Genomic DNA, 27097 nt, shown 5'->3' on the forward strand with positions numbered 1-27097 from the left:
TGAACAGACACTTCTCAGAGGAGGACATACAGTCAATCAACAAGTACATGAAAAAATGCTCAACATCTCTAGCTGTCAGAGAAATGCAAATCAAAACCACCCTAAGATACCATCTCATTCCAGTAAGATTGGCAGCCATTAGGAAGTCAAACAACAACAAGTGCTGGCGAGGATGTGGGGAAAAGGGTACACTTGTACATTGCTGGTGGGACTGCAAATTGGTGCAGCCAATTTGGAAAGCAGTATGGAGATTTCTTGGAAAGCTGGGAATGGAGCCACCATTTGACCCAGCTATTCCCCTTCTTGGTCTATTCCCTAAAGACCTAAAAAGAGCATGCTACAGGGACACTGCTACATCGATGTTCATAGTAGCACAATTCACAATAGCAAGACTGTGGAACCAACCTAGATGCCCTTCAATAGACGAATGGATAAAAAAAAAAATTGTGTTAGCTTTTCATTGCAGTGATTAAATATCTGATAAGAACTACTTAGGGGAAAGGTTAATTTTGGCCCACAGTTTCAGAGGTTCAGTCCATATTCTGCGTACTCCAAGGCAGAAACATCATGGTGGAAGGGTGTTGCGGAGGAAAGCTACCTAGCTGTGGGTGGGTGGAGGTAGGACAGAAGGGGCCAGGGACAAAATATATTCTTTCAGGGAACACGGCTAATGATCTGCTTTTCCATCTAAGTCCCATTTCCCAATAATCCATTCCACTGTCAGTGGATTAATTCACTGATGAGATCAGAGCTCTCATGATCCAGACATTGTCTAAACAGTTTTCCCTCTATGAATCTTGCTGCATTGAGGTCCATACTGTCAACATGTGAGCATTTGGGGAACATTCCAGATCCAAATCATAGCAGTTATTTTAGGGTCTTTCCTTTTCCATATAAACTTTAGAATAAACCTGTCTACAAAATACTTTGGAATAGGGTTTATTTAATGCAATTTCTATCCTATCTATCAGTTTGGGGAATATTGATATTTTTACTGTGTTGAGCCTTCTAATCCACAAACACAGTTAAATGTCTGTGTCACTAGTTTTTCATCCTGAAAGATTTTTAAGATGAAAGTTTTTCATCAGTATTTTGTAATTTTCAGCATACATGAGATTCTGTACATGTTTTATTAGACTTATACCTAACTATTAAATTTTGGAGGGAGCAATTATAAATGGTATTAACATTTTAAAATTTGCTTTTACTCATTTATTGTTAGTGTATAATGAAATTGATTTTTGTGCATTGATCTTGTATGTTTCAGCCTTGCCAAACTTGCTTACTAATTATATGAACCTTTCTTATAGCTCTGTCATTTGCAAATAGGAATTTTTTTTTTTTCCTTCCTTTCTGATATGGGTGACTTTTATTTCTTTCTCTTGATTTATTGTAGTAGATAGGACTTCCAATACTTTGTCAAATAAGAGTTACGAATGGATATTCCTGTTGTATTCCTCATCTTAGAGGGAAAATAGTCTTTCATTATTAAATAGGATATAAATTGTAAGTTATTTATTTTTTAGATATTCTTAATGAAGTTGGCCAGAAGTTCTCTATTCCTGGCTAAGGCTTTTTATCATGTTGATGAATTTTTCAAATGCTTTTTCTATTCCAGTTGATGTGATCATGTAATTTTTCTTCTGTAATGTGTTGCTATAGTGTAGTACATCGATTTTTAAATATTTTACTAGCTATGCATATCTGGAATCATTTGACTTGGTTGTGATGTATTCTGTGTTGCTGATTCAGTTAGCAAATATTTTATTAAAGATTTTGCATCTTATTTTAAAATACATCTTTTAGTTGTAGATGGATAACAATATCTTATTTATTTTTATGTGGTACAGGAGGATCACATGTGTGAGGTACTGGGTTTGAGCCACAACCCCAGCCTCAAGATTTTACATCTTAAATTCTTAACAGATACTGGTGTGTGGTTTTCTTATCTTTATCTGGGTTTAGTATTGGTAAAATGGCCTCTTAAAATGAATTCGGAAGTGCTTCTGCTTCCTGTTTCTAGAAAACGTGTAAAATGGCTATTAATTTTTTTAATGCAAAACCATCTTGGCCTGGAGATTTTGGGGGAACTTTAGAATTACAAATTTAATTTTCAAAGTAGTTATGTTATTGTATTATCCATATCTTGGCTGAATTTCAGTTGTTTTTGAAGAGTTGGTCCATGTTTTCTAATTCATTGAATTACAAACTAAGTTGTTTGTAGTATTCCCTTATCCTTTTTTTTTTTCTTAAATTGAGGTAAGATTTTACTATTTTAAAGTACACTTCACTTATTTTTAGTGTATTAAAATCTAATTCCAGAGCATTTCCAGAAAAAGCCCATGTTCATTAAGTAGTAGTTCACCTCCCTCTTTTTCCAGTCCATGACAACCACTAATCTAGTTTTTCTCTGGATTTGTCTATTGTGAACATTTCATATAAATGGAATCAAATAGTATGTGATCAAATAGTATGTGAGTGTTTGTACCTAGTTTCTCTTACTAATTAAGCATGGTGTTTTCAGGATTTCTCCACGTTGTAGCATGTATCGTATTTATTCCTTGGCTCATGGATACATCACTCCAACCTTTGCTTCCATTATTTTATCTCTTTGTCTGACTTTGACCCTCTTGCTCTCCCCTCTTTCACATTAGGACTCCTGTGAGTACTGTGCCTGCACAGATAATCCAAGGTAATCGCATCTCAAGATCCTTAATTTAATAACATCTGAAAAATCCCTTTGCCATAAGTAACATACTGTCAAGTTTCAAGGATTAGAACACATACATGTTGGGGTGGGAGGCATTATTTTTATATACCACATGGGTTTTAGATCTTTTCATCATTATTTCACTGTTCCCTAAGGCTCTGTTCTTTTTTTTTTTTTTGTCTGTTATCTTTGTTGTTTAGATTGAGTAAACAATTGATCTTGTCCCTAAAGTCACTGAGTTTATCCTCTGTAATCTCTACTCTCTTATTGAACCTTTTCAGGAAAGGTTTTATCTCAGTAATTATATAAGTTTTAGTTGTATAATTTTCATTTGATACTTTTAAGAATAACTTCTGGGACTGAGGTGTAGCTTAGTACTAGAGCATGTGCATAGTGTGTGTGAGACCCTGGGTGTAATCCCCAGAAACCCCTCTGCTCAAATTCCATTTCTTTGCTGAGATTTTCTGTTTTTTTGTTTCAGTAGAATTCACAATTGTTTATTGAATTATTTTTATGATGACTGCCTTAAAAAAATTTTTTTTTGGGGAGGAGAGAAGTACCAGGGGTTGAACAAGGGGTGCTTAACAGTGAACCACCTCCCAGCCCTTAAAAAAATTTTTTTTTTTTTGAGACAGGGTCTTGCTAAGTTGCTTAGGGCCTCAGTAAGTTGCTGAGGCTGGCTTTGAACTCACCATCCTCCTACCTCAGTCTCTTGAGCTGCTGGGATTTCACACTATCACACCCAGTGTGCTTTGAAATTTTTGTCATAACATTCCAACATCTGATTGATCTTGGTATTGATGTCAGTATGATGTTTTTTCTTGTTTGGATGTGTTTTTCCTCATTTTTCATGGACATGTCAATTTTTGATTGTATCCTGGACATTCAGAATATTATGTTAGAACACTCTTGAGTCTATTTTAATCTTCTAATTTAGCAGTTCCCTGTTTAGGTTTAGTGTAGCTTCTGTCCTACTTTTGTGAGCTGTAATTCCTATGGTAATTTAGTTTTCAGAGCTCTTGCAGTGCTATTCTCTTCTACTTTATTCTCTTGACACCACTGTTCCTTCTGTTTAGATGCTGCCTTGGCTGTCTGGTGGCAGTGGGTCCCTGGCTTTGTTACTGCTAAGGGCAATTTGGCTTGGCATTGCCGCAGGTGTAGGGCAGGGATGCAGCTGCCCTGCAGTGTGTCTGGCCTACCACTGTTTTAGGTGTGGGATGGAGGGCCCTGCTGATGCTGTGGGGAAGCTGGCACATCACTGTTTTTCATGAGGACTAGGAAATTTTCTCTCCATTTGGTCTCTGTTGAGCTGTCCCTTTCATAGTCCTTTGGCCAGAGAGCAGAGTTTTCTCATTTGTCTGTCTGTGCATCCACCCGTCCACCCACCTCCCTCACTATTGTTGGTACCTGGTTACAGGCCTCTCTGGTGTATAGTCTGGGATATGTGGAAAATAGAAGGAAACCCCAGAGAACTCACAGTAGTGCTTTCCTCAAGTCCTGAGTTCCCTAGCTAATCTTCTGCCTCCTTTCTAACTTTCAGGGTCCTTATATAATTGTATGTTGTGTTGTTTTTAGGGTATTCAGTTGTATGATAGAAGAGCAGGGAAATGTGGGCCTGTGCCATCATATTCTAGAACTAGTACCCTAGAAATTTTGAATTTTTGCACTGGTATTTATTTTCAGTAAATATGAAGTGGTTGATGCTTTTATTCACTTTGCTCTTTTAGAGTGTTTCTTTGCATGTTGTTTATTCTAGGAATAATATATGACTCTTGTTTAAATAGTATGGGAATTAGAAGTGTCATGTCTCTCTGTGTACATTTATTTATTTACTCATTTTATGTATTTATTTTTAGGGAGTGGAGCAACTGCTGTGGTTCAAGCAGCTTATTGTACCCCTAAAAAGGAGAAAGTGGCAATCAAACGGATAAATCTTGAAAAATGTCAAACTAGCATGGATGAACTCCTGGTATGCACATCTGATTTCTTAAATGGAGGGGCATACATCTATATATTTATGTGAGAGTGGGAAATAATATGAAGTTTTTGGTTTGTTTCTTTAAAAAAAAAGGTTTATATTTATTTATTCACTTATTTTGTGGTACTGGGTATTGAACCTAGAGCCTTGTGCATGCTAGACAAGTGTTCTATTTCTAAACTACATCCTCAGCCCTTTTTATTTTTTTAGTTTTAGACATGGTCTTACTAAGTTGTCTAGGCTGGCCTTGAACTTGCAATCCTCCTGCCTGACCTCTCTAAGTAGCTAGGATTATAGGTGTGCCCCACCATGCTTGGGTGGGACTTACTATTTCTTCATTAGTAAATAATGTTTATTGTAAAATGTATAAAACCCAGGTAAGTAGAAAAAAATCAGTTATAATCGTCTCACTCCGAGATTAACATTTGCTATATAATCTTTCAAATTGTGAACATTTAAATCTATTCCAGGCTAGAGATAATAGCTCAGTGGTAGAGCACTTGCCTAGCATGAGCAAGGCCCTGGGGTTGATTCTTAGCACTACCAATAAACAAACAAAATACATCTTTTTTTTTTTAGTGGCAAGATAATTATATATTTATTTTTTTATTGAAAAATTTATTATTCAACTCAGATTCTGTGTCTATAAATGTGGATTTAATGTTGTTTTTTGTTGTAGTATTCTGTTGATAGATGACTATTTAACTTGTTCTTTGGTACTGGATGATTACCATGTTTCTTCTTTTCTTCTTGGTATAAATCATGCTTGCTTACTTCTCTGTTCCCTTAAATATTATGGTGTTGTGATTCCTGGATCAATGGAATATTCCAAAAAGACATAGATTTCCTAAATTTTAGATTCCTAAATACCAATTTGTATTAAGACCATTGATGCAAGTTGAGAAAATACCCACTCCCACCCTCCCCCAGGCAGCATTGTCTTCTACAAAGGCTAGGGAAAGGAAGAAGTAATGTGAGTCTCAAAGATTAATAACTGTAAGAGATTAAAATGTCATCATACAATAATTGTTTTGTACTTCTTTTGTGCACGGTGGTGCTTAGAATAGTTTTAAATACGTAATAAGGGCTCAGCAAGGAAAATATATCAATTATCATTTAATGTTTTGAATCCTCTTTCTTAAATGGAAATAATAATACCTGTTTTGGGTACCTCATGAGGTTTTTCTTGAAACCCACTATAAACTTTAATTTCTTTTATTTAGCTTAAACAGTATTTAAAACCATATAAAATGAGCTAGTAATTTTTCTAAGAGCATATAAAGCTAGTAATAGAAAAGGAAGGGCTTAGGACTAGGATGACCTGCCTATCCAAAGTTTTCCACTGACTCAAATTGTTTCTCTTCTTTCTTTTCTTTTTAAAGTGTTTTTTTTTTTTTTTCTTCTTTTTTTCCTGATGCTGGAGATGATAGAGCCCAGGGCCTCTCATGCTAGGCAAGTGCTCTACCACTGAGCTATATACTTATAGCCTTCCACTGTCCCAAGTCGGATTTAATTTCTGATATTGTCTGTACAGAGTTTTAGTATTACATAGTAATTGAAATGAAAAAAAAATGGATTTATATTTCGAACTTTTAGCAAGTATGACACATGTATTTCTTCTGGAATTGGTAACACATGCACAGAAGCTGGAGTGAGTTGCTGGAATGATCTTGTCCCATCTTTGGTGAGAGAACATGCACTTGAAATGGGAGGCTGAGTGTAATCCTATTTGAAGATCTAGATTTACAGTTGCCAGCAATATCATACAGCAGCATTTGAACTGCAATGATGATAAGGGAAGCCTGCAAATTGTAAACTGTCAAAGCAAAACAAAATTCTAATCTACATATTAATACTAGAGTTTGAGAAGCCTAATTTGAATACTCATTATTTACTATTTATTGTACATTGTCTATAATGATAGAGACAAGAGACAAGGTAAATAAAAAGCTTTATTATTTACTACTTAAGGACTAAAGAATCTGAGGTTCAAAGCTTAAATAACTTGGCTAAGATCACATGATGATAATAGCAAACATCTTTCAGTACATTAGCCTCAAACATGTCTGAGATAGGTAATAGCATTATTTCTTAGATGAGGGAACCAAATCATAGAAGAGGTAGAGTCAGTTTTTCTGACTCAAGTCTATTCTGTTTTGTGTAGTATGTTGCTTTTAATTTAGTTCAAAAGTAGAACATCTCTTCTTAAATATCATAAAACATTCTGGACAGTATTTTTGTTTTTATGTCAAGGCCTTACTTTTAGAGGAATACAAATTGATTTATCAAAAGAAATAAAATTGGTTAGAGATCTCTAAATTTTATCCAGAAGTATATATTTTGGCACCAGGGATTGAACCCAGAAGTGCTTAACCACTAGACCACATCCCCAGACCTCTTTATTTTTTATTTTGAGATAGGGTCTTGCTAAATTGCTTAGGGTCTTACTAAGCTGCTGAGGCTGGCTTTGAACTGGTGAGGCTCCTGCCTCAGCCTCCTTAGCTGCTGGGATTACAGGCATGTGCCACCATGCTGGCTATCCAAATATTTTAATAAAGTTTTAAATGGCAAGTATAGTACATATGTACTTATTAGCAAATATGAAAAAGAGCAAAAGTGACTTTTAATAGAACAAGTTAAAAATAATTGGCTTTTGGGGGAGTTGGGGAAATAAGCAAGAAAATTCCACTGGACTTGAAGAAATTTCAGGAATATATGGAATGCTGAAATCAGCTAATACTCTAATTTTATAATGAATCATATTTTTTCTGTAGAAATACATATATATATATCTGTCCATTTCTATTAGATATAATGTTAATGTAACTGAAACAACATTCTCATGGAATAATTCTTGATTGTGTGGAACATACTCATTTTCTATTATATATTTTTAAATGCAACTTTCTTAATTGATTTTGTGACCCATAAATAGGTTACAACTCATAATTTGAGGTGTACTGAGAGGTATTGAGACTGTACATTCAGGTTGTAACAATTGTAAAGGAAAGGAAGACACAGGTTTCTTAGATGCAAAATTTGTTTATAGTCCCAAATAAACTGTCCATGAGGGCAGAGGCTTTATTTATTCTATATGAATAAATGAATACAGTAACATTACTTGGGGGACTGACTGAATTGTGTGAAATGGAGGAAAACTGCCTACTTTTAAGTAATTAGAAAACTGGAGTGTAAATGCTAGAAATCAAGATGAGTGAGTTTCACAAAGGAATGAAAAGTCACTATTAAAGGAATAAGAAAGCTTAGGTGGAGAACTAAGTAGTCTTAACAGAAAGCCTTACATAACAGATTAATAAAGTACTTTTAAGAAAGCAGTTTCATTAGTAGGGGTAGAATTTACCCCTACTAATGGTTGTTGAGGAAACTGCTGGGAACTTTGAGTCAGAATGAATATACCACTTCTGGAAAACATTTATATATTTATTTTTCCTTTTGAAAGGAAGAGAAAAAAAATAATTTTAGTGGGAGTTAGGGTTTAAAGAAATAGAGGGGAAGAAAAGAAATATTTAAGTCCTTTTTCATGTTTGAATTTTGTGGGCTTTTTTATAGTTTCCTATTGGAAAACCCTTTGTAGTAAGCCCTTTTCAAGTTAAAGCTCAAAGTCCTTAGCTTTACGTTTAAGACCTTCCATGGTTTGATCCCAAGTCTTTGCACTATTGTCACCCTCCTGTGTAATTCTTTTTCCCCTTAGCTCTCTGTTACTAAGTCACTAAGATATAAGTCACTTATATCTCTTTATTACTACCTCTTGACTCTTCTTCTTCTTCTTTTTTTTAAAAAACATTTTTTAGTTGTCAATGGACCTTTATTTTATTTATAAATATTCAGTGCTGAGAATTGAACCCAGTGCCTCACACATGCTAGGCAAGCGCTCTACCACTGAGCCACCACCCCAGCCCCTCCTCTTTTTTTTTTTTTTAAACAGTGCAAGGGATAGAACGCGGCTTATGTGTGTTAGATAAACGCTCCACCACTGGGCTGCACCCTAGCCACTTAAATTTTTAAACCCTTTATTTATTTATTTTTTGTAGTTGTAGATGGACAGCATGCCTTTATTTTTATGAGGTGCTGAGGATTGGACCCAGTGCCTCACAAGGGCAAGGCAAGCGCTCTGCCACTGAGCCCCAGCCCCAGCCCTTAAACCTTTTATTTTGAGAAAACTTTTAACAGAAAAGTTGTAGAAGTAATACAAAGAGTTCCCACGTGCTTTTCATCAAACTTCCTCTAATGTTAACATAACTGTAGTGCAATTAACAGAATTGAGAAATTTATCATTCCTCCATCATCTCTCACCCAGATGGTGGCAATAGCTTGAAAAGTCTTTGCCTCTAGTCTTGGCTTCATTTACTTCCTATGTTGTAGCAAGAGTGATTTATGAAAAAAATATATATGGTTAAATTTTTTATGCCTTCCTATAGCTTTTAAGATGAAGGCTAACTTTTTTGACATACTTACAAGGTCATTTATGTTCTGGTTGTAGGTAATTAAACAATCAAAACCTTAAAATCAAAAACCTACTTATCTTTCCTATTTCAGTGTCAGTGCAGTAAAACTTAAAAGACTTCACTGATTATAACTCCTATGTTTTCTCAATATGTTTCTTCACTGAATTTATATAATATCTAGTACTTTTCTCTCAAAATTATATTTACTATTCTTGTTGTAACAGTATAACTAGCAAGGTACCTGGCACACAGTTGGTATAGTAGGCACATAAAAAATATCTGTAGAAAGCATGAATTGTTTACCGTAGGCAGATTTATTTATTGTGTCTTAAATGTATCTGACATATTTCATCTTATTTAAAAATCACTTTACCTTGCACCTTATACTGTTATCCTTTTTTTCACATCCTATAGAACTAAGCCTGGTTCCCACCTCCTTTGTAAAGAATTCTTTGGTCACATTTGCCTGCCTTAACTATTCTTTCCTATGATTCTTGTAACATTTAATATATTTATTACTCACTTAGCACATATGTGCTGTCCTGTCAGTTAGCTCTTTTATGTACATATCTTATCTCTTCAACTCTGTATGTCAGTAGGCAAGTGCTTACTTCAGTTCCTTCTTCCTTTTCTTTCATATTTACTTAGCTTTTAGTGAAGAAGACCATGCAGGTGAATTTGGGGTTTACAAAATATATATGACAAGGTCCTTGACATAAGTGAATTTATATTCAAGTAGAAGTTGAGAAAAAAGAAAACTGGCTTTTGTGTGAGCACTTCTTATGAATCAGAAATTATGAGCAACTCACACACTGTGTATCTTATTGAACAGATACCAAGGACCTTGTGCAAGGGCATGAGTAAATGAAAAGCTACATAAAGTGCTGTTGGATTTCATTTACTCAGCAAATATTTATTGAAGGTGTTCTGTGTGCTGGGTGCAATGATGAGTTCCAAGAAGAGTCTTAGTTTTCACTGAACTTACAGTTTTGCAGGGGATGCAGAAAATAAATAGGCAGTTATAGTATGGTATGATGAATTCCACAGGGGTTGGGAATCAACTGTTAAGTACTTGCCTTCATGTGGCTCTTAATCTAGGAGTGAGAGATGAATAAGCATACAGTGTACTATCCAGTACATTATATGAGGTGATGGAATGAAAGACATGGTACTTGGAAGATAAGAGGGAACCTAACAGACTTGGGAGGAAATTTTATCTAGAGTGAGATCAGAAGGAAGAATCAAAATGTCCAGAGTTAGAAGAAGCATGGCAAATTTCAAGTTTTCTGTGGCTGGATCATAGGACTGGGTCAAAGTAGTTAGGAATGAAACCAGAGTGTTAAACAGGGCCCTGATTATACCCAGGGCTTTCTAAGGCATTTTATCATACCAAATCTAATTTAAACTCATAATCTATGGTAGAGTAAGCTTAGATATCTGGTTCAGGTTTCTACTCTGTTTTAGTATATAACCTTGTCCTATTTCAGTGTGTTTTTCTTTAGGGTGATAATTGTTAATCATTTCTCAAAAATGGGAGTAAAACGATATATTTTTTTTAAAGTATCCCACATAAACAAAAACCCCTATTCTCTGTTTATTAGTAATTACTTTCTGTGGCTATTAAACCATATTTCCCAAGATGGTTCTTTCAGGACACCTTGAAATAAAAATGTGTGTCCCAGTGGAGGACTCTTGTGGTATTGTACCACGGTGTGGTATATAGTGTATGTTTCAAGTTTCAAAGATGACTACTGAAGTGAGTTAAAGGGGTAAGTTGGGGATGGATTGTGGGAAGGCAAGTGGCTTTTTGGCTTAATTATTCTTGAAGAGATCAGGGCTGTGGAGTTTCCAAAAGGTTGTGATAGTATTGGGAATCCCTGTCTGTATTTGCTAACTTGCAATGTATGTGTTAAGCTTGCATATAATGAATTATCATGTTTTCTGTTTGTAGAAAGAAATTCAAGCCATGAGTCAGTGCCATCATCCTAATATTGTGTCTTACTACACATCTTTTGTGGTAAAAGATGAGCTGTGGCTAGTCATGAAGCTGCTAAGTGGAGGTGAGTGGTGTGCAGTAAAATGTTCTGTTCCACAGGTTGAAAAGTTAAAAATTTCCTTCTTTTTATCCTGATTTGATTTCATGGACATTTGTATTTGGGGAGATACCAAAAATGTGTTATCTGTTAAAGAGGCTAGTGTATAAGCTGAGGCAGATTTCACACATTGCATTGGGTTGTTATGCCTCTTAAATCTTTCTTAATTTAGGATGATTCCCTTCCCCTTCCTGCCTTCCATGCCATAAGCTTATTGAAGAGTCTTGATTCAGTTATTTTGTAGAAGGTTCCACATTCTGGATTTATTTGATTTTTCTTCTTGTTGATGTTTAATTTGATCTAGATTTCTCTATTTTTTGAAAATTAGCTGTAAATACTTTATTAAATTCAAGTTAAATATTTTTGGGCAGAATACTTTGTAGGTGATGCTGGACACTTCGTATTACATCAGGTCAGAAAGTGTTTGCTGTCTGGTTGTATCTTTAATAGTGATTTTAATTTTGTTTGCTTAAGATTATGACAGCCAGACCTCTCCATGGGAAAGTTAACTTTTTTTCCCTTTGTATCCAGCAAGTAATCTCTGAAATGATACTCTGGCACTGTATGAATATCTAGCCCCCACGTCTTTTAAAATGACTTTACCATCCATTAATAATCCTTGTTTGCATCAGTTAGTTCATCAAGGATTTTAAAATGTGATTTTTCTTATTGTATCATTTCTTTTGCATTTATAAATTGTCATTCTTTTGTGAAGAGGAACTTTGCCTTACCAACTGATGCCCTGTACTTAATCTGTACTGTAGTTTAACTGAAAAAGGCAGGTTTTATAAACCAATTTTCAGAGTAAAAAGTTGCTCAAAAATTACTTCCAACAGTAGCAAATGAGAGAGGTTTTTTTTTCCTCCTTCTTTTTTCTAGTTGTGTTGGGCCTTCACTTTTTTGCATATAATTATGACTCAAGTTTTTTTGTATGTTGGCAGTGTATCAGTCAGTTGTACTTGGTTCTCTTTGCTGCTTGGGTTGTCCAGATTTTGTTAGTGAAAAATCCTTTAAGATCCCTCTTGTATTCTTTTGACATGAGCCCACCGATCTTTGATTACATCCTTTCTTTTTGATTGAACGTTTCTTAGGTTGACATTTATATTCTTTTTTTCCAGACTCAGAATCATTTAATACTCTAAGCAGCTCTGTTATTTTTTTCTGGGGAATGATATATAGAAAGCATAACTTAGGTACTTGGTATGCTCATTGCTACTGTCCTGTTGGTGCTCCTAAAATTTAGAAATATAATATATATTATAAATAATAATTTGACATTCATATTTCTAATTCAAAGTTTAATATAGTAGACTTACAAAACTTCTGTAATACTATGCTCGAATCTCTTTCCTCTTACAAAAAGATCTTGGTCCACAATATTAACATAATTACATGTGCGCTGTATCCTGCAGACAGACACACACGTACAACACACACACACGCTATTATTTCTACTTTATCCTTACAATAAAATATAAATATTGCTAATTGCAAAGAAAGGACTTGGGCATGAATAGATTGAAAATTTTGTTATTGTTACCTGAAGGTCCATGCCACATGATAAATTAGTCTTTTTGCCAGGTCTGGGTTTGAGTTATGTGGCAACATTGGTAGGACTCAGGAATGCTGACCCTGGAGCCACTCCAGGCTTCTCATTTCTGCCTGTTGGTTTTGTTTGCCTATGTATTTTGTGAGGGAATATGATTTTTCATTTTAGAATGCAGAGTTACAGAAAAAAGAATTCATATTTGTTTAGTTTATAATTTTAATACTGTCCCTCACTGAACATTGTACTTCTCCAGAGAAGCTCCAAAGGTAAAAAGATAGGCTTTAGAATAAGTTCCGCCTTTCTAGCTTAGCAATTGTATGTCGTTGGGAAAACTGTTTCAACCTTTTGAACCTTTTTTGTTTTTTTTAACATGGCTGTTAAATGAGGATACCTTCCTGCATTTCAGTGTATTGGTGAGGAGTAAATAAGATGATAAATGTAAAGCATCCACTATTGTGCTGACGTGTAAGAGTTGCACAAGAAATTTTTATTCATAAGTAGTAATGTTCCCTTGCTATATTTTGATGCTTTTCAGTGTAGCCAGAATCACCTTTTTGTTTCAATCCCATTAGTGACACACTGGAGAAACTGGATTGCTTTGTTAAAGGCCCTGTTCATATGATGGTTGGAAGCCTTGCTAACACCAACCACCTTTCAAGATGGTGGTCAAGCATGGTTCTTTCTGTATGGACAGATATGGGAACATTAGGTAATACTGTATCTTTCCTTATTGATCACCTATGGTATAATTTATTTGTAATTTACAAAAATGTATAATACAGAGTTTTTAATGTTTTGCAGAAAAATTCTCTGTTATAGGAATAAATTGTATACATAATTCTGTTTTCTATATGCTAGCCCATCTTTTCTGCTACTTCTAAGCAGAAAGACTCTTCTTCTTCTTCTTCTTTTTTTTAAAGATTCCTATTCCGGGCTGGGGTTGTGGCTCAGTGGTAGAGCGCTTGCCTTGCACGTGTGGGGCCGTGGGTTTGATCCTCAGCACCACATAAAAATAAATAAGTAAAATAAAGGTATTATGGCCAACTATAACTAAAAAAGAGAAAAAGATTCCTATTCTTTTGTTAATGAGTATATGTTCTGATCACAGAAGGGGTGGACATGTAGATGGGTGAAATGCCTTTTAAAAATAGCTCCTTGTCCCTTCTGGTCTTTGATTTCCTTGGGTAGTGTCTAGTTTTTCCATCCTTATACTCAGAAATTTCCTGAAGGATAATTTTCAATCATGTCCCAGTCATAACTCATAATAGTTACTTACATTTTTAAGAACTAACGTAATCTTTACATCTAAACTTCTTAAATATTAAAATTTTTGCATTTTTTTGAAAATGAAATCTTGTTAGTATTAAGTGAATAAACATTTAAACAGAAGAGATATATTAAGCAATATTTAGGGAAACAAAAAGCTAGAACTAAGTACATCTTAAAATTTTTATTTTTATTTTTATTTTTTTAATTTTTATTGTTGGTTGTTAAAATATTTTTAAGTAGAGGAAATTACATGAGGGTTTATAGTGCAACTAATACACTGTTCATTTCCGCTGTCATGTATTTAAAAAATAAAACCAATTAAAAAAAAACACTATTCATCAATACTTATTGAACACCACTACTTTGGTAAATACAATAGATAGTTCCTTGCTCTCCATGGGCCTCATAACTGATAATAAATAATAACTAAGTAATTATAAGTGTGTAGAGTGCCATGAAGAAGTACCAAGTGCCATGGGAATACGTTACAGGAGAGCCTAACCTATTGAGGGGTAATGGATGCACTAGGATTAACAGAGACTTCCCTTAAGAGGTGACATCCAGCTGAGACTTAAAAGAATAAGCAATAATTAGCCAGGTGAAATGATGGATGGAGGTAGTATAAGGGGAAGGATAAGAGAAGCGATCCAGATAGAGGACACTCTACAAAAGAGGGATGGAATAAAGATGGAGGAACGTGGAGTGTCTCAAGAATCTGGGTATCTGGGTGCCACAGCCACAGGAAGATTTGGGAAGACCTTTGGGGGAGGCTATGACAATCTCTTTGAATAATTTAAATAATATAAATTACCAGAAAATGCAAATATGAATATAATATCTTCTTTTATATCAGCTTTTTAGCCACAATATTTAAAACAAAAGTATATTTTTGATTTAGCAACATTGTACTAATGTAGAATTTAATAAACTAAATCGTAAAATAAATAGTAACTGACACTCTTAAATCATCAACTGGGTGAACATCATGGTTAAATAAGTTAGCTGGATGTGGTGGCATATTGCCTGTAATCTTAGTTACTTGGGAGGATGAGGCAGGAGATTCATAAGTTTGAGTCCAAACTTGGCAACTTAGTCAACCCTCAAAATGAAATATAAAAGGGCGATGTAGCTTCAGTGGTAGAATACCCCTGGATTCAATCCACAATAGCACAAAAACAAAACAAAAAGTTTCATTAAATGGCAGTACTGCAATTATTTCATAATGCTTTCTTATAACAGTAATATTCTTATATTTTGCTAGTTAAAACCCTGATGTTGAATGTTGGGATTTGTTAGTACTCTAATGAATCTTTAGAAATTAGAAGCATGTTTTGTCTAAATAGCTGTTTATACAGTTTATAAGTACCAAACTGTCATGTGAGATTTTTTTTTAGAAACCCAGATAATTAAGAAAACTTACGAGAGGAAGAGAAAGAAGTACCTGTAGTATATAGAGATGAAGAAATCTAATTTAAATGAACTGCCCTAGAGAGTGAGGTATTTTGTTATTTAGGAATCCCCCCAACTTTGTCACTTTCTAAGAGATAAAAAGTGTGAATACTTCCTTGATCTACACAGAACCCAGGTATGGTACCAGATATTTATAGATTAGTTTTGAAGGTTCAGTCAACAGTGGAGGGTTTTTAAAACTTTTGCACCTTCTAAGGGCCTGAAATGGAATAATTAACCAAGCCAATTTTGGCCCCTTTGAAACCTAGCCTAAAGATTGATTAAAACTTCATAGTAGAGACACTTTTAACTAAATCAAATGAAAAAAAATTTTTTTTGTAGGTGTAGATGGAAAGAATGCCTTTATTTGTTTATTTTTACATGGTGCTAAGGATGGAACCCAGTGCCTCACACATGTTGGGCAAGCGCTCTGCCACTGAGCTACAGCCTCAGTCCAAATGAGTTAATTTTGTATTCGAAGAATGTCTTTTTTTTTTTTTTTTTTTTTTTTAAACTTCCCTTTACTAGGTAATGAAACTGGGGTACTCCTTCCCAGCCATTTTAGTTTTTTGAATTTTGAGACAAGGTCTTGCTAAGTTTCCCAGGCTGCCCTTAAAACTTGCAGTCCTCTTCCCTCAGACTCCCAGGCAGCTGGGATTACAGGCTTATGCCTGTTTCCTGGCAGAGTGCCTTTTCATAAAAGTAAGTGAGGAAATTAATGTGTTGACTAAGTAATTAATTTGAGTAGTAATTGTCAGTTTAACAGGAATCTTAAGCCAGCCAGTACTTCCCTACTTTGTCGATATTATTTTATCATAATGATTTTTTTGGACAGTTAAAGCTTTTGCAGTTTTTTTGGGGTGGAGGTGGGGGGTAGAGTGTTGGGAATTGAACCTAGGGGTCCTTCACCACTCATCCACATCCCCAACCCTTTTTATTTTTTGAGACAGGATCTAGCCTCTCTAGTCACTGAGATCACAAGTGTGTGCCACCACACCCAGCATCGCATTGTTTTATTTTAAATGTTCTGTGCCACAGGCTGTGAAGACATAGAATATAATTTTGGAGGGGTGGGGATAGATCTGTGTTTTAACTTTTTGCTTTATGTTATAGAATTTTTACTAAATCCCCTTAGTTTTCATTGTGATTTATTTGCCTTTATTTTGAAAAATGCTTAAATTTTAGTGGTGGACAGCTTTTATCAAAGTAGCATAGGTTGTTAAAATGTCTGAAAAAGCACTTCTTGGGCTCAGATATCTTGAATGACAGTCTTTAGGGTCTGCATCTTTTACTTACTTGCCAAGTAATTCCTTCATGTATTAGAGTTCAAGATCTGATTATCCTAGCAGAGTATTTGTTTTTTCAGATTGTGTTTGAGAACACAATATTGTGTACACTATTATAACGTTCCCAGTTGTTTCTACTTTTTTTTTTTTAAAAAGATATTAATAAAGTCACCAGTGATAATCACAATATTGTGTACACTATTATAACGTTCCCAGTTGTTTCTACTTTTTTTTAAAAAAAAGATATTAATAAAGTCACCAGTGATAATCTGTAGTTTCCTTTTGCTTTAGCATGCTTTACCTTCAACTTTCTCTTAGTTAACATTTAAATTGTGTGATTTTGATATTTGAGGAGCAAGTATTGCAAGCACCATCATTGAGTTTGGTGCTTTGTAGCATCATGTGATGCCAGGAAAATCAAACAGATAAGAAGGGTTGGGGGGACTCTAGAAATAATACCTGTCAATTAAGGATGAAGATTTGCCACTTATAAAACTTATTCTTGGAAGGAGACTAAAATGGAAAAGAAATAGTTATACCAAGGAAGGGAGAGTTTTGTCTATGCCTTGTTCAGATGCCTGATTTGGACTTACACTGGGATGTGCATTACTCTTAATTTTGATTGTTGGATGATGTGAAATTAATTTGAAAATTTAAAATTTTGAAAAGGAGCTCTTCCTTCACACTCTTCCAAAATATAGAACTAATAATTTTTTTTACACATTTAAAACAATGTTTATTGAATATCTCATTTTTTAAACAAATATTTAGTTATTTATTTTTAGTTATAGGTGGACACAATATCTTTATTTTACTTTTATGTAGTGCTGAGGATCGAACCCAGAGCCTCATGCATGCTAGGCGAGTGTTCTACCTCTGAGCCACAACCCCAGCCCCTGAATATCTCATTTTTCATTTGGGAGATGCTAGAAGGGCCTGAGGCCCTTCAGCCAGGCTTATTCTGGAGGCAGAAAAAAATGGGGCCCAAACCTGGACCCAGAAAGTTCTCTTAAATATATGTTCTTGGACCAGGCCAAGAACAAGATACTGCTGATTCCTTTTAGAAGTATGTGAGGCTTCAAATCTGCTCAATTAAGATACAAATTCTGCTTTACTTCTCACTAGTGTCAACATGGTCAAGTCAGGCCTTACTTATCATTTTCAGTATCCATGTCATACTACACAGGTGCCACATACTAGCCTAGTAGCCACAGAAGGGATTTCAGCTCTGGCATCCTGGGATCACTGCTGCTGAAACACCAAGGAACAGCAGATAGCCTTCTGCTACATGCTGGGCCAGGGACTCAGGAAGTGGTAGTTGTCAGGAACTGGAAAGTCTAAGATGCTCTTCCTTGCAGCTAGCAAGGTAGCCTGCCAGTTTTAGGATGCCAGTAGAAAACATAAAAACTCCTAGGACATCTTCCTGAAGAGCCACTGTGGCTGTAAGCCCTTCTCCCACTTTGTGGGATCAGTCATCTGATCACGACTCCTGCCTTTTGAAGTGGGTCTCCCACGAGGTCACAGGTCCCAACCCAGGGGTGGGCTTGAAGGTCATAGGACCCATCTCTAGTGGGGTCCCTAGAGGTCACAGGTTCCATCCCGCTTATCGGTGCCCTCTAGGTCACACAGAAGAAACCCTGTTTCTCTTCTGAGCAAGACCCGCAGAAGAAAGGCACAAGTCGCCCTACAGCACAGGAGTCTCCTCTACGGCCCTTGAACAGCAACCGCTGAACAGCAACCCCAAGACTCTTAACCCGGCCTTATTAAAGAGCGCAAGCTGCCTGGAGTCTCTGATGGCAGCGGATACTGAAGGGACCCAGGAAGGGATCTCAGAGACCAAGAAACTGCATCACCAGCCATAAATACTGCCATGCACGCCCAGAACTAATAATTTTGATGTGCTCTAAGATCTTTGTGGCTTCCTTTCTTTGAGCTATCAGTCTGGAAATTCCCTGAAAGTACGCAGTCATGTCATATGTCCCTTGTCATACTCCGTGGCACCCAGTACTAGATCTTGAATATAATGGGGCTTAATTGTTAAGTAAATACACTGCTTAATTTTTCTTTTCTTTCTTTTTTTTGGTACCAGAGATTGAACCCAAGGACAGTTTTCCACTGAGCCAGAGTCTTCCTGAAAAGTTGCTTAGGGTCTCGCTAAGTTGCTGAGGATGGCTTTGAACTTTCGAGCATTCTGCCTCACTCTCCCCAGCTGCTAGGATTACAGGTGTTTACCTCTACTCCTGGCTGTTGTTTAATTTTTTAAAAAACTGTTAATTTTAAATTCCTAGTAGGAACTTTTTCCTTGGCATTCCCTGATTTAGATATCCTTAAAGTTACAAACATGCAGCTTGCTCAGTGATTATATAAGTGTCTTCTTTGCTAAGCAGTAAATACTGCTTTTATGTGGGTTGAAATTCTCAGAAGAATGAAATATGGCCCATTGGTGTAATCATTTTGCTTTAGGGATCAATGTGTGATTGATTAAACTAAACTGAACCAAGTTTCTCCCTTAGGCCTCCCTGCTTCCATATCACAAACATGTGAATCCCAGCAATAAGAGGGGAAAGAACTAGTTTGATAATATGCTAGGAAGTGCTGTCTGAGCTGGTGCAACAGTGCGCATCTGTAATCCCAGTGACTGAGGCAGGAGGGATTGCAAGTTCGAGGTCAGCTTCAGCAACTTAGGGAGGCTCTAAGTAACTTAGTGAGACCCTGTCTCAAAAGAACAATAAAAAGGACTGGGGATATGGCTTAGTGGTAAAGTGCCTCTGAGTTCAATCCCTGGTACCAATAAAACAAGAAAGGGAAACACTGTCTAGAATTTGGAGCCTCTGTGGTTCATCATCTTGAGAAAATAAACTAACTGAGGCTTTCATAGGGGAGGAAAGATATAAGAATCTTACTCTTTTTCATCTGAATTTTCAACCAGTTTTAGGACTCAGGATATAGCTCAGTGGTATAGTGCTTGCCTAGCACATTCGAGGCTCTGGGTTTGATACCCAGTACTGTGAAGAAAACCAAAGATAAAAATAGTTTTCTTGTTTTCAGTCCTTTCCTTCACTGCCCTCTCACTTCTTATGTGGTATTTGTGTATAGTTCTGGCCTTTTTGGAGCCAGAACTCCAGAAGGATCACTTTTTCTTAAATGTATACCTCCTCTGCAGGCATTGAAAGTAAAATTTTTTCACTTCGTTTAGTCAGTTACTTTTTATATTTCTGCTTTCTTTCTTCTATAATATTGTTGCCATTTCCCCCCCTCCCCGCCACACAACCTTATTAAAAAAATCTCTTTCCGGGCTGGAGATGTGGCTCAAACGGTAGCGCACTTGCCTGGCATGCGTGCGGCCCGGTTCGATCCTCAGCACCACATACAAACAAAGATGTTATGTCTGCCGAGAACTAAAAAATAAATATTAAAAAATTCTCTCTCTCTCTCTCTCTCTCTCTCTCTCTCTCTCTCTCTTTAAAAAAAAAAAAAATCTCTTTCCTGTTCTCTTTGTGCATCCTGGATTTATGCCCCCTCCTTTTAAAAATAAACTTTATCAAGTTATTGTATTTTAAGTGGGAGCTAGAGTGAATTTAAATTCAGTCCTTCATGAGTTCTGGGAATTGCGCTCAGGGTGTCCTACCACTGAGTTATACCCCCAGCTCCAATCCTTTGTGTTTTTGAGGATCTTACCTAGACCACTTCTTACCATGTATTTGGAATTAGTATTGTGTTCTTTTTAAGTGAATGAAATAAAACCATCCAATAGGGTATGTTTTCAGCAGGGTTGAGTAAGTGATTTTTAGTCTTGATCATTGAGGTTTTGTACCAAAAAATGGATATTAAATCTTTCTAGTATAGTCTGTCTTCTGTTTCAGACTTCTTATCATAGTTTCTAATAGTGAGGATTGTTTTGTTTTGCTTCTATGATCTTTATAGGTCAGTATATTCCAGACACCTTAGGAACCAAATCTCTGGCATGCCTTTTTTAAAAATAATTATTATTATCAGTTTTTGTAGTCAGCATTCTGTGATTTTAATTACTGTCTTTTCCTCTCTCTCCTCTCATTCTTTAATAGAAGCATTATTTCCTATCCTGGGAAGAATAGGATTGATAAGACATCTGGGGTATTATTTAAAGAGAACTTCCATTGTTATTCATGTTTGTCTTTACCTATTTCTATAATTTATTAACCAGAAAACTTTAAGTGTTTAAGTTACTTTGTATACAAATCTGATCTTCATTTTCTAACTTCCCTGTTTTAACTCTATTTCAGTTGTGTTTTTATCTCTCCTTTTTCTCTGTCTCTGTTTCTTGCAGTGTTGGAGATCAATATCTTTAGTCATACAACACTGCTTACTCTAATCTGGTATTGGAGGTCTATATTAGTTTGTGATATCTTACATTTGAATAGTACTGATGGGTATGGTTCACTTAGGAAGTATACAGATGTGGTTAAAACTCTTTCCCTACTTCTTCCAAATTCTCATTAGAGGTCTAAAGGAGATGCTGGTCTAACATACTGTTTGGATGATAGCAGTTTACTTTGTGTTTTAGATTGGAATTGGGAATAAATGATTACTTTTAAATGTCTCTGTTTCCTCATGTTCACTCTTTTTTTCCTTTCTTACATAATTAATTTTATGAAAAGGTTTAAATATGTTTTGATTCCAAAATGGATCTGAATTATTGAACAAGTTAAAAATTTTTCATAAACTGTGTTTTCTGTTTTCAGGTTCTGTTTTGGATATTATTAAGCACATCGTGGCAAAGGGGGAACACAAAAGTGGAGTCCTGGATGAACCTACCATTGCTACGATCCTTCGAGAAGTATTAGAAGGGTTGGAATACCTGCATAAAAATGGGCAGATTCACAGGTATATAAAACATGATACTTTTATCTTTTGGATAGATAGCAGTGCTGTATCATGTTATTGAGGCCAGTCTCATTTTTCTACAGAATTACTCATAGCTCTAATTGTTGTCAAGGCTCTTTGTATCAATAGTTTCAGTACATTGTGGTTAGACCTTTAATTATACATCTGGTGAGTATTAAAATTAAGTTATAAGTACTTCAATAAAATCAGAAAACATAAAATTAGCAATTTTTTACTGAGAGGCAGTTACTAATAACATTTGGAACATTGTTTTTCATTTTCTTTTATGTGCTTTAAAAGTATCTAAGATAATGATGTGTATATAATTTTGTCTGTTACTTGTTTTGTTTTCAGTATTTTCCCAAATTATGAAAAGTTCTTTGTAAAATAGCATTGTTTTTATTAAATCTTTTTTTCCCTTTCTTTTCAAATAGATAACATAACCTGGTTCTGGTACTGTTAAATGAATAGTGATAGCTAAGTGAATAGTGATTGATTCTGGGTACAGGAATCTTTGAGCACTTTCCCAGGCCCATTATGTGGATTACCATATTGTGCAGGTGGAGTTCTCATTCAGTCCTATGGGAATTGGAAGTCTTTTTCCTTAGGCCACTTTTTGGTGCTCTTTGGAGTGTTTGGACACTCTGAGCCTACTGTTGTCCTTTGCTATTTGATAAAAGGCTGGTAGATACTAGGCCTGGTTTGCCCTCTGCTCTTGAATTGGAGGGCTGTGAGATGCCAGCTGTGCCTACTGATGGTGGTATGGGCCTACCTGCTGCCCTTGGGATAGGGCAGGGTGTAAAGTTTTCTGAGTTGGTCTTCATTGGTGACTCTGGTTCTGGAATAGTGTGCTCTCTTGCAACTGTGGAGTCCAGGGTGAGGCCTCCTGTTAGTACTTTCCCAGGCTGCCCCTTCACTGCTTTTCTGATCAGAGAAAGCATGCTTGGGCCTTTTTTTGACCTATGCTTGTAGTTCTCAGTTTCAGGGCCCTCAAGTGCCCAGTCTAGGATGTAGAAGATTAAAAGAAAGCTTAGGAAACTTAATGGCCTGTTGCTTTTCATGTCCTAAGGCCCTTAAACACTCTGCTCTTCTCTTTTCACTTTTCAGAGTTCTTTTGTGATTGTTGAATTATATCTGGGAATTTTAGTTGTATTTAAAGAGAAGGAGCAGGGGAAAGTAAATTTATATAACTTAAATTTTTTTTATTTGCCTGAATTAATTACACATGACAGCAGAATGCACTACAGTTCATTGTACATAAATGGAGCATAGTTTTTCATTTTTCTGGTTATACACGAAGTAGAGTCACACCATTAGTGTAGTCATACATGTACCTAGGGTAATGATGTCCCATCTCATTCCACCATCGTTTCTATCCTCATGCCTCCTCCCTACCCCTCTGCCCAATCTAGAATTCCTCCATTCATCCCATGCCCCTCCCCGCATTATGTATTGGCATCCACTTACCAGAGAAAGCATTGGGCCTTTGGTTTTTTGGGATTGGTTTACTTCCCTTAGTATGATATTCTCCAACTCCATCCATTTACCTGCAAATGCCATAATTTTATTCTCTTTTAATGTTGAGTAATATTCTATTGTGTAAAATTTATATAATTTTTTGGGGGATTGGAACAAATCCCTAAATTTGGGATGGCACCATGATTTGTTTTTAATCTATTTCATTCCTGAGTTAAGATTCTGAGTGTAATATGACAGGTTTTTACATGTTATATGGGCCCATTCTCTGAATATTTTCTATTTATATTATTATCAACATTGAAATAAACATCTTCCTCTGTGTTTTTTTTTTTTTTAAATCTAGCTTTCTATAAAGAGTCAAGGAGTCAAAGGGAAAACATTTTATAAAAAAAATTGCCACATCTTTTCAGAAATGTACAGATTTATGCCCCTGTTTGCAGGTTATGTAAACGGTAGAATTCATTGGACCCGTGCTAGCCTTGCCCATTAAAATTTCAATTTGCTAATTTTGATGAAGGAAGAATGGTATTAATTTTAATATCCTGAATTAGTAGTGAGTTTAAATATCGATTTGTATGGAGTAATTGGTATTTCCTCTTGTGAAATGTTTGCTTCTGACTTTTGCCTGTTTTTCTTTGGGATTTCACTGCTACTTTGATTATTCTGAATTTTTTATGTGTTCAGAATGGCCTTTTTTCAGTTTTTGTCTTAGTTTGGCTAAAGGATGTGCTGTTTGGGTCTTGGTCAACTTGTAGAATAGAGGGGCAAGAGGGAATGAGGTTGCCAGATTGTGATTAAAATCTGGAAAATAGGATGTGCTGATGGAAAGTCAAGATGGATTGGTTGATTGGAGATGTTCTTACTTCCATACATACACATCATTGAAGTCAAAGAGTAGGTTATGGTTACCTAGAAAAATAGGAGGTTATGGTTAGAGAGTAGTAATTTTGTACTTGACTGCATTTTGATGAAAACAAGATAAAAAACTGAGGAAGGAGATGACTAAGGGGTGGTGGAAGAGGAGGTCTGTAGAGGTGGCATTAGTGAACTGAGAAGGAATGCATTGCATGATCATCTCTGTGATGGTTGAAGTTTCTTAGAATAATGGCAAGATCATTTGGGCTTAAATAAACAACTGGGAAACTGAATGATGGCAGCAATAAAGATGGTGGATGGCAATGCCTGAAGGGAATTTTTCTTTTTTTAAAAAATTATTCTTAGTTGTAGATGGACACAATACCTTTATTTTATTTATTTATTTTTATGTGGTGCTGAAGATTCAACCTGGCCTTACACATGCCAGGCAAGGGCTCTACCACTGAGCCACCACCCTAGTCTGGGAATTTTTCTTTTAACTGAATGTTTAATACATTTGTGGGATTCAAAGGAATCGAGAAAGGATTAGAATTCTATAATATATATTAGACATTTATGTAAAAGATATTGCCTTTTTTCCCCCAAGAAGTTTTCCCCCATTTCCCTATCATTTCTATCTTCCTCAGAGCAAAGAATAGTAATTACTACTTTCATGGATAAGCTGCTCCATTGTGTTAGACAGTAATTATATCTTTATGTTTCACATCATCATTTGTACTATTTCACAGTGAAATTGAACTCCACTCAAAGTAGAGCCTAAAGAAATTAGAACAAATAGTAGTCAAATTCATATGAATGAATGCTAAAGGCCTAAGGATTTTTAAGTGCTGATTTAGTAATAAAATGTCTGCTGGCACAAACCTTATATTTACTCATATTATTAAAACTACAACAATAGAAATGATAGCCATTTTAAGGAACAAAGAACTCTGGGACAAGGTCATTAAGTAAAATACATTTTAAATATAAATACCATGTATTTCCTGATTAGTGTCAAGTAAATATCTTAATTATCCTGAGTTTATGTCTCAGAGGAAAAAAATCAGAAACAGTTACAAAGAAAGTGCTTTGCTTTATATTATCAGATTCATTTTCAAAATAATTGAGATCCAAAAAAAAAAAAAATAATTGAGATCCATTGGGAAAATTGTTTTAGTTTTTCTTTTTATCAAAGATGTATTGATCATTTTTTTGGTAATCCATTTATGTCTGCATTCTCTGTCTACTTTGCCTTCATTTTTATGATTGGATTCTCTTTAAAAAAATATTAATTTTTTAGTTATAGTTGGACACAATGTCTTTATATATTTTTATGTAGTGTTGGGGATCGAACCCAGGGCCTCGCCTGTGCTAGGCGAATGCTCTACTGCTGAGCTACAACCCCAGCCCCGATTGGATTCTTTTTTAAAAAATCTTTTTAAAATTGTGGATGGACCTTTATTTTATTTATTAATTTATTTATAGGTGGTGCTGAGAATTGAACCCAGTGCCTCAAACATGCTAGGCAAGCACATACAAACTGTTGTATGAGCTCAGCTACATACAAACCTAGCCCTATGGTTGGATTTTCTAGTCTGTATATGACTAACAAAGGGGAAATTGGAGGGTATAAGTATGGCTCCACTAAATTTTTATAGATCTAGAGCAGAATGGGAGTGATTATATAGAGTATACACTATTATCTCAGGCTTGAACTTCTAAACTGGAGTGTGAGGCTGGCTACAAAGCATGGAGGAAGCCAGAAAAGCAAACCATGCATGGCTAGGTCTCCATGACCATGACCTTTTGGGACCCTGCTGAACAATGGGAAAGTGCTGTGGTAGCTGGGAGGTCAGAACCCATCTCTACCTTGAACACCCAGTCTGCTGCCTGCCTGGGGCTACTCAAGCCCTGCCCACCCACATCCAGAGTCCAAATGGCAATCTGATTGATATTATATATATATAAAATAGAAGTATATATAAAATAAGAGGAAGGAAAAGCAAATTGAGGCTCTAATCTTTTTCCTCTCTATCTCTTGGATTGATAATTCTATCTTTAGGCTTAATGAGGTTTAATGATTCTTCTGCCATCTTGAACCTGCTGTTAAACTCTGCAGGTAGATTTTTCATTTCAGAAATCATACTCTTTTTTTTGATACTGGGGATTGAACTCAGGGGCATTTAACCACTGAGTCACATCCCCAGCTCTATTTTGTTTAGAGACAGGGTCTCACTGAGTTGCTTAGTGCTTCTATTTTGCTGAAGCTGGCTTTGAACACATGATCTTCCTGGCTTGGCCTCACAAGCTGCTGGGATTATAGGTATGTGTACCATACTTGGCTCAGTAATCATACTTTTTACTTCCAGAATTTCCTTTGGGCCTTTTTTATTGGTTACTGGGGATTGAACTCAGGCGCACTCCACCACTGAGCCACATCCCCAGCCCTATTTTGTATTTTATTTAGAGACAGGGTCTCACGGACTTCCTTAGTGCCTCACTGTTGCTGAGGCTGGCTTTGAACTCACTATCCTCCTGTCTCAGCCTCCAATGCCACTGGGATTGCAGGTGTGCGCCACCGTGCCCGGCTCCTTTTGGTTTTATTTAAAATGTTTTTATATCAGCATTAAGAATCTTTGTTGCTTCTTTTTCTTTATATATTTTTTATAGTTGTAGATGGACACAGTACCTTTATTTTGTTTGTTTTTATGTAGTGCTGAGGATTGAACCCAGTGCCTCACACATGCCAGCCAAGCACTTTACCACTGAGCCACAACTCCAGCCCCCTTTGTTGCTTCTTTATCTTATACTTTACTTCTTTAAGTGTGGTTTCCTTTGATTCTTTGAACATAATTTATTTATAGTAAATGATTTCAGATCTTTTCTAAATCAATATCTGGGAACACTCCGATAATTTCTATTGATTGCATTTTTTTTTTCCAGAATATGGGCTACACTTTTCATTTATCTTTGCAAATCTCTTGTTTTTCTGTTGGAGAACCCGAAATTTTAGATGTAATTTTGTAGAAACTCTGGATTCTGATTTTTTTTCTCTGAAGGCTAGTATTCTAATTTTTTTTAACCCCCCCCTTAATTAACT

At 35.8% G+C, this 27097-nt stretch overlaps 1 protein-coding gene across 3 annotated transcripts in view; it reads left to right on the forward strand.

Moving 5' to 3' along the window:
• Positions 1-27097, forward strand: part of Oxsr1 (oxidative stress responsive kinase 1) — a 110245-nt gene that overhangs the window by 18031 nt on the left and 65117 nt on the right. The window contains exons 2-5 of one of the 3 annotated variants that reach the window (XM_048794941.1): positions 2655-2692; positions 4567-4679; positions 11106-11214; positions 21522-21663. In XM_048794941.1, the coding sequence (XP_048650898.1) occupies positions 4665-4679; positions 11106-11214; positions 21522-21663 (266 nt within the window). In that variant the 5' untranslated portion in view covers positions 2655-2692; positions 4567-4664. Of the gene's footprint in view, positions 1-2654; positions 2693-4566; positions 4680-11105; positions 11215-13368; positions 13506-21521; positions 21664-27097 lie in introns of those variants that run through there. The other 2 variants (XM_048794942.1, XM_015489484.2) reach the window with 2 other exon arrangements.

This window comes from Marmota marmota, unplaced genomic scaffold (assembly GCF_001458135.2).
Source record: "Marmota marmota marmota unplaced genomic scaffold, marMar, whole genome shotgun sequence".
NCBI classification, from domain to species: domain Eukaryota; kingdom Metazoa; phylum Chordata; class Mammalia; order Rodentia; family Sciuridae; genus Marmota; species Marmota marmota.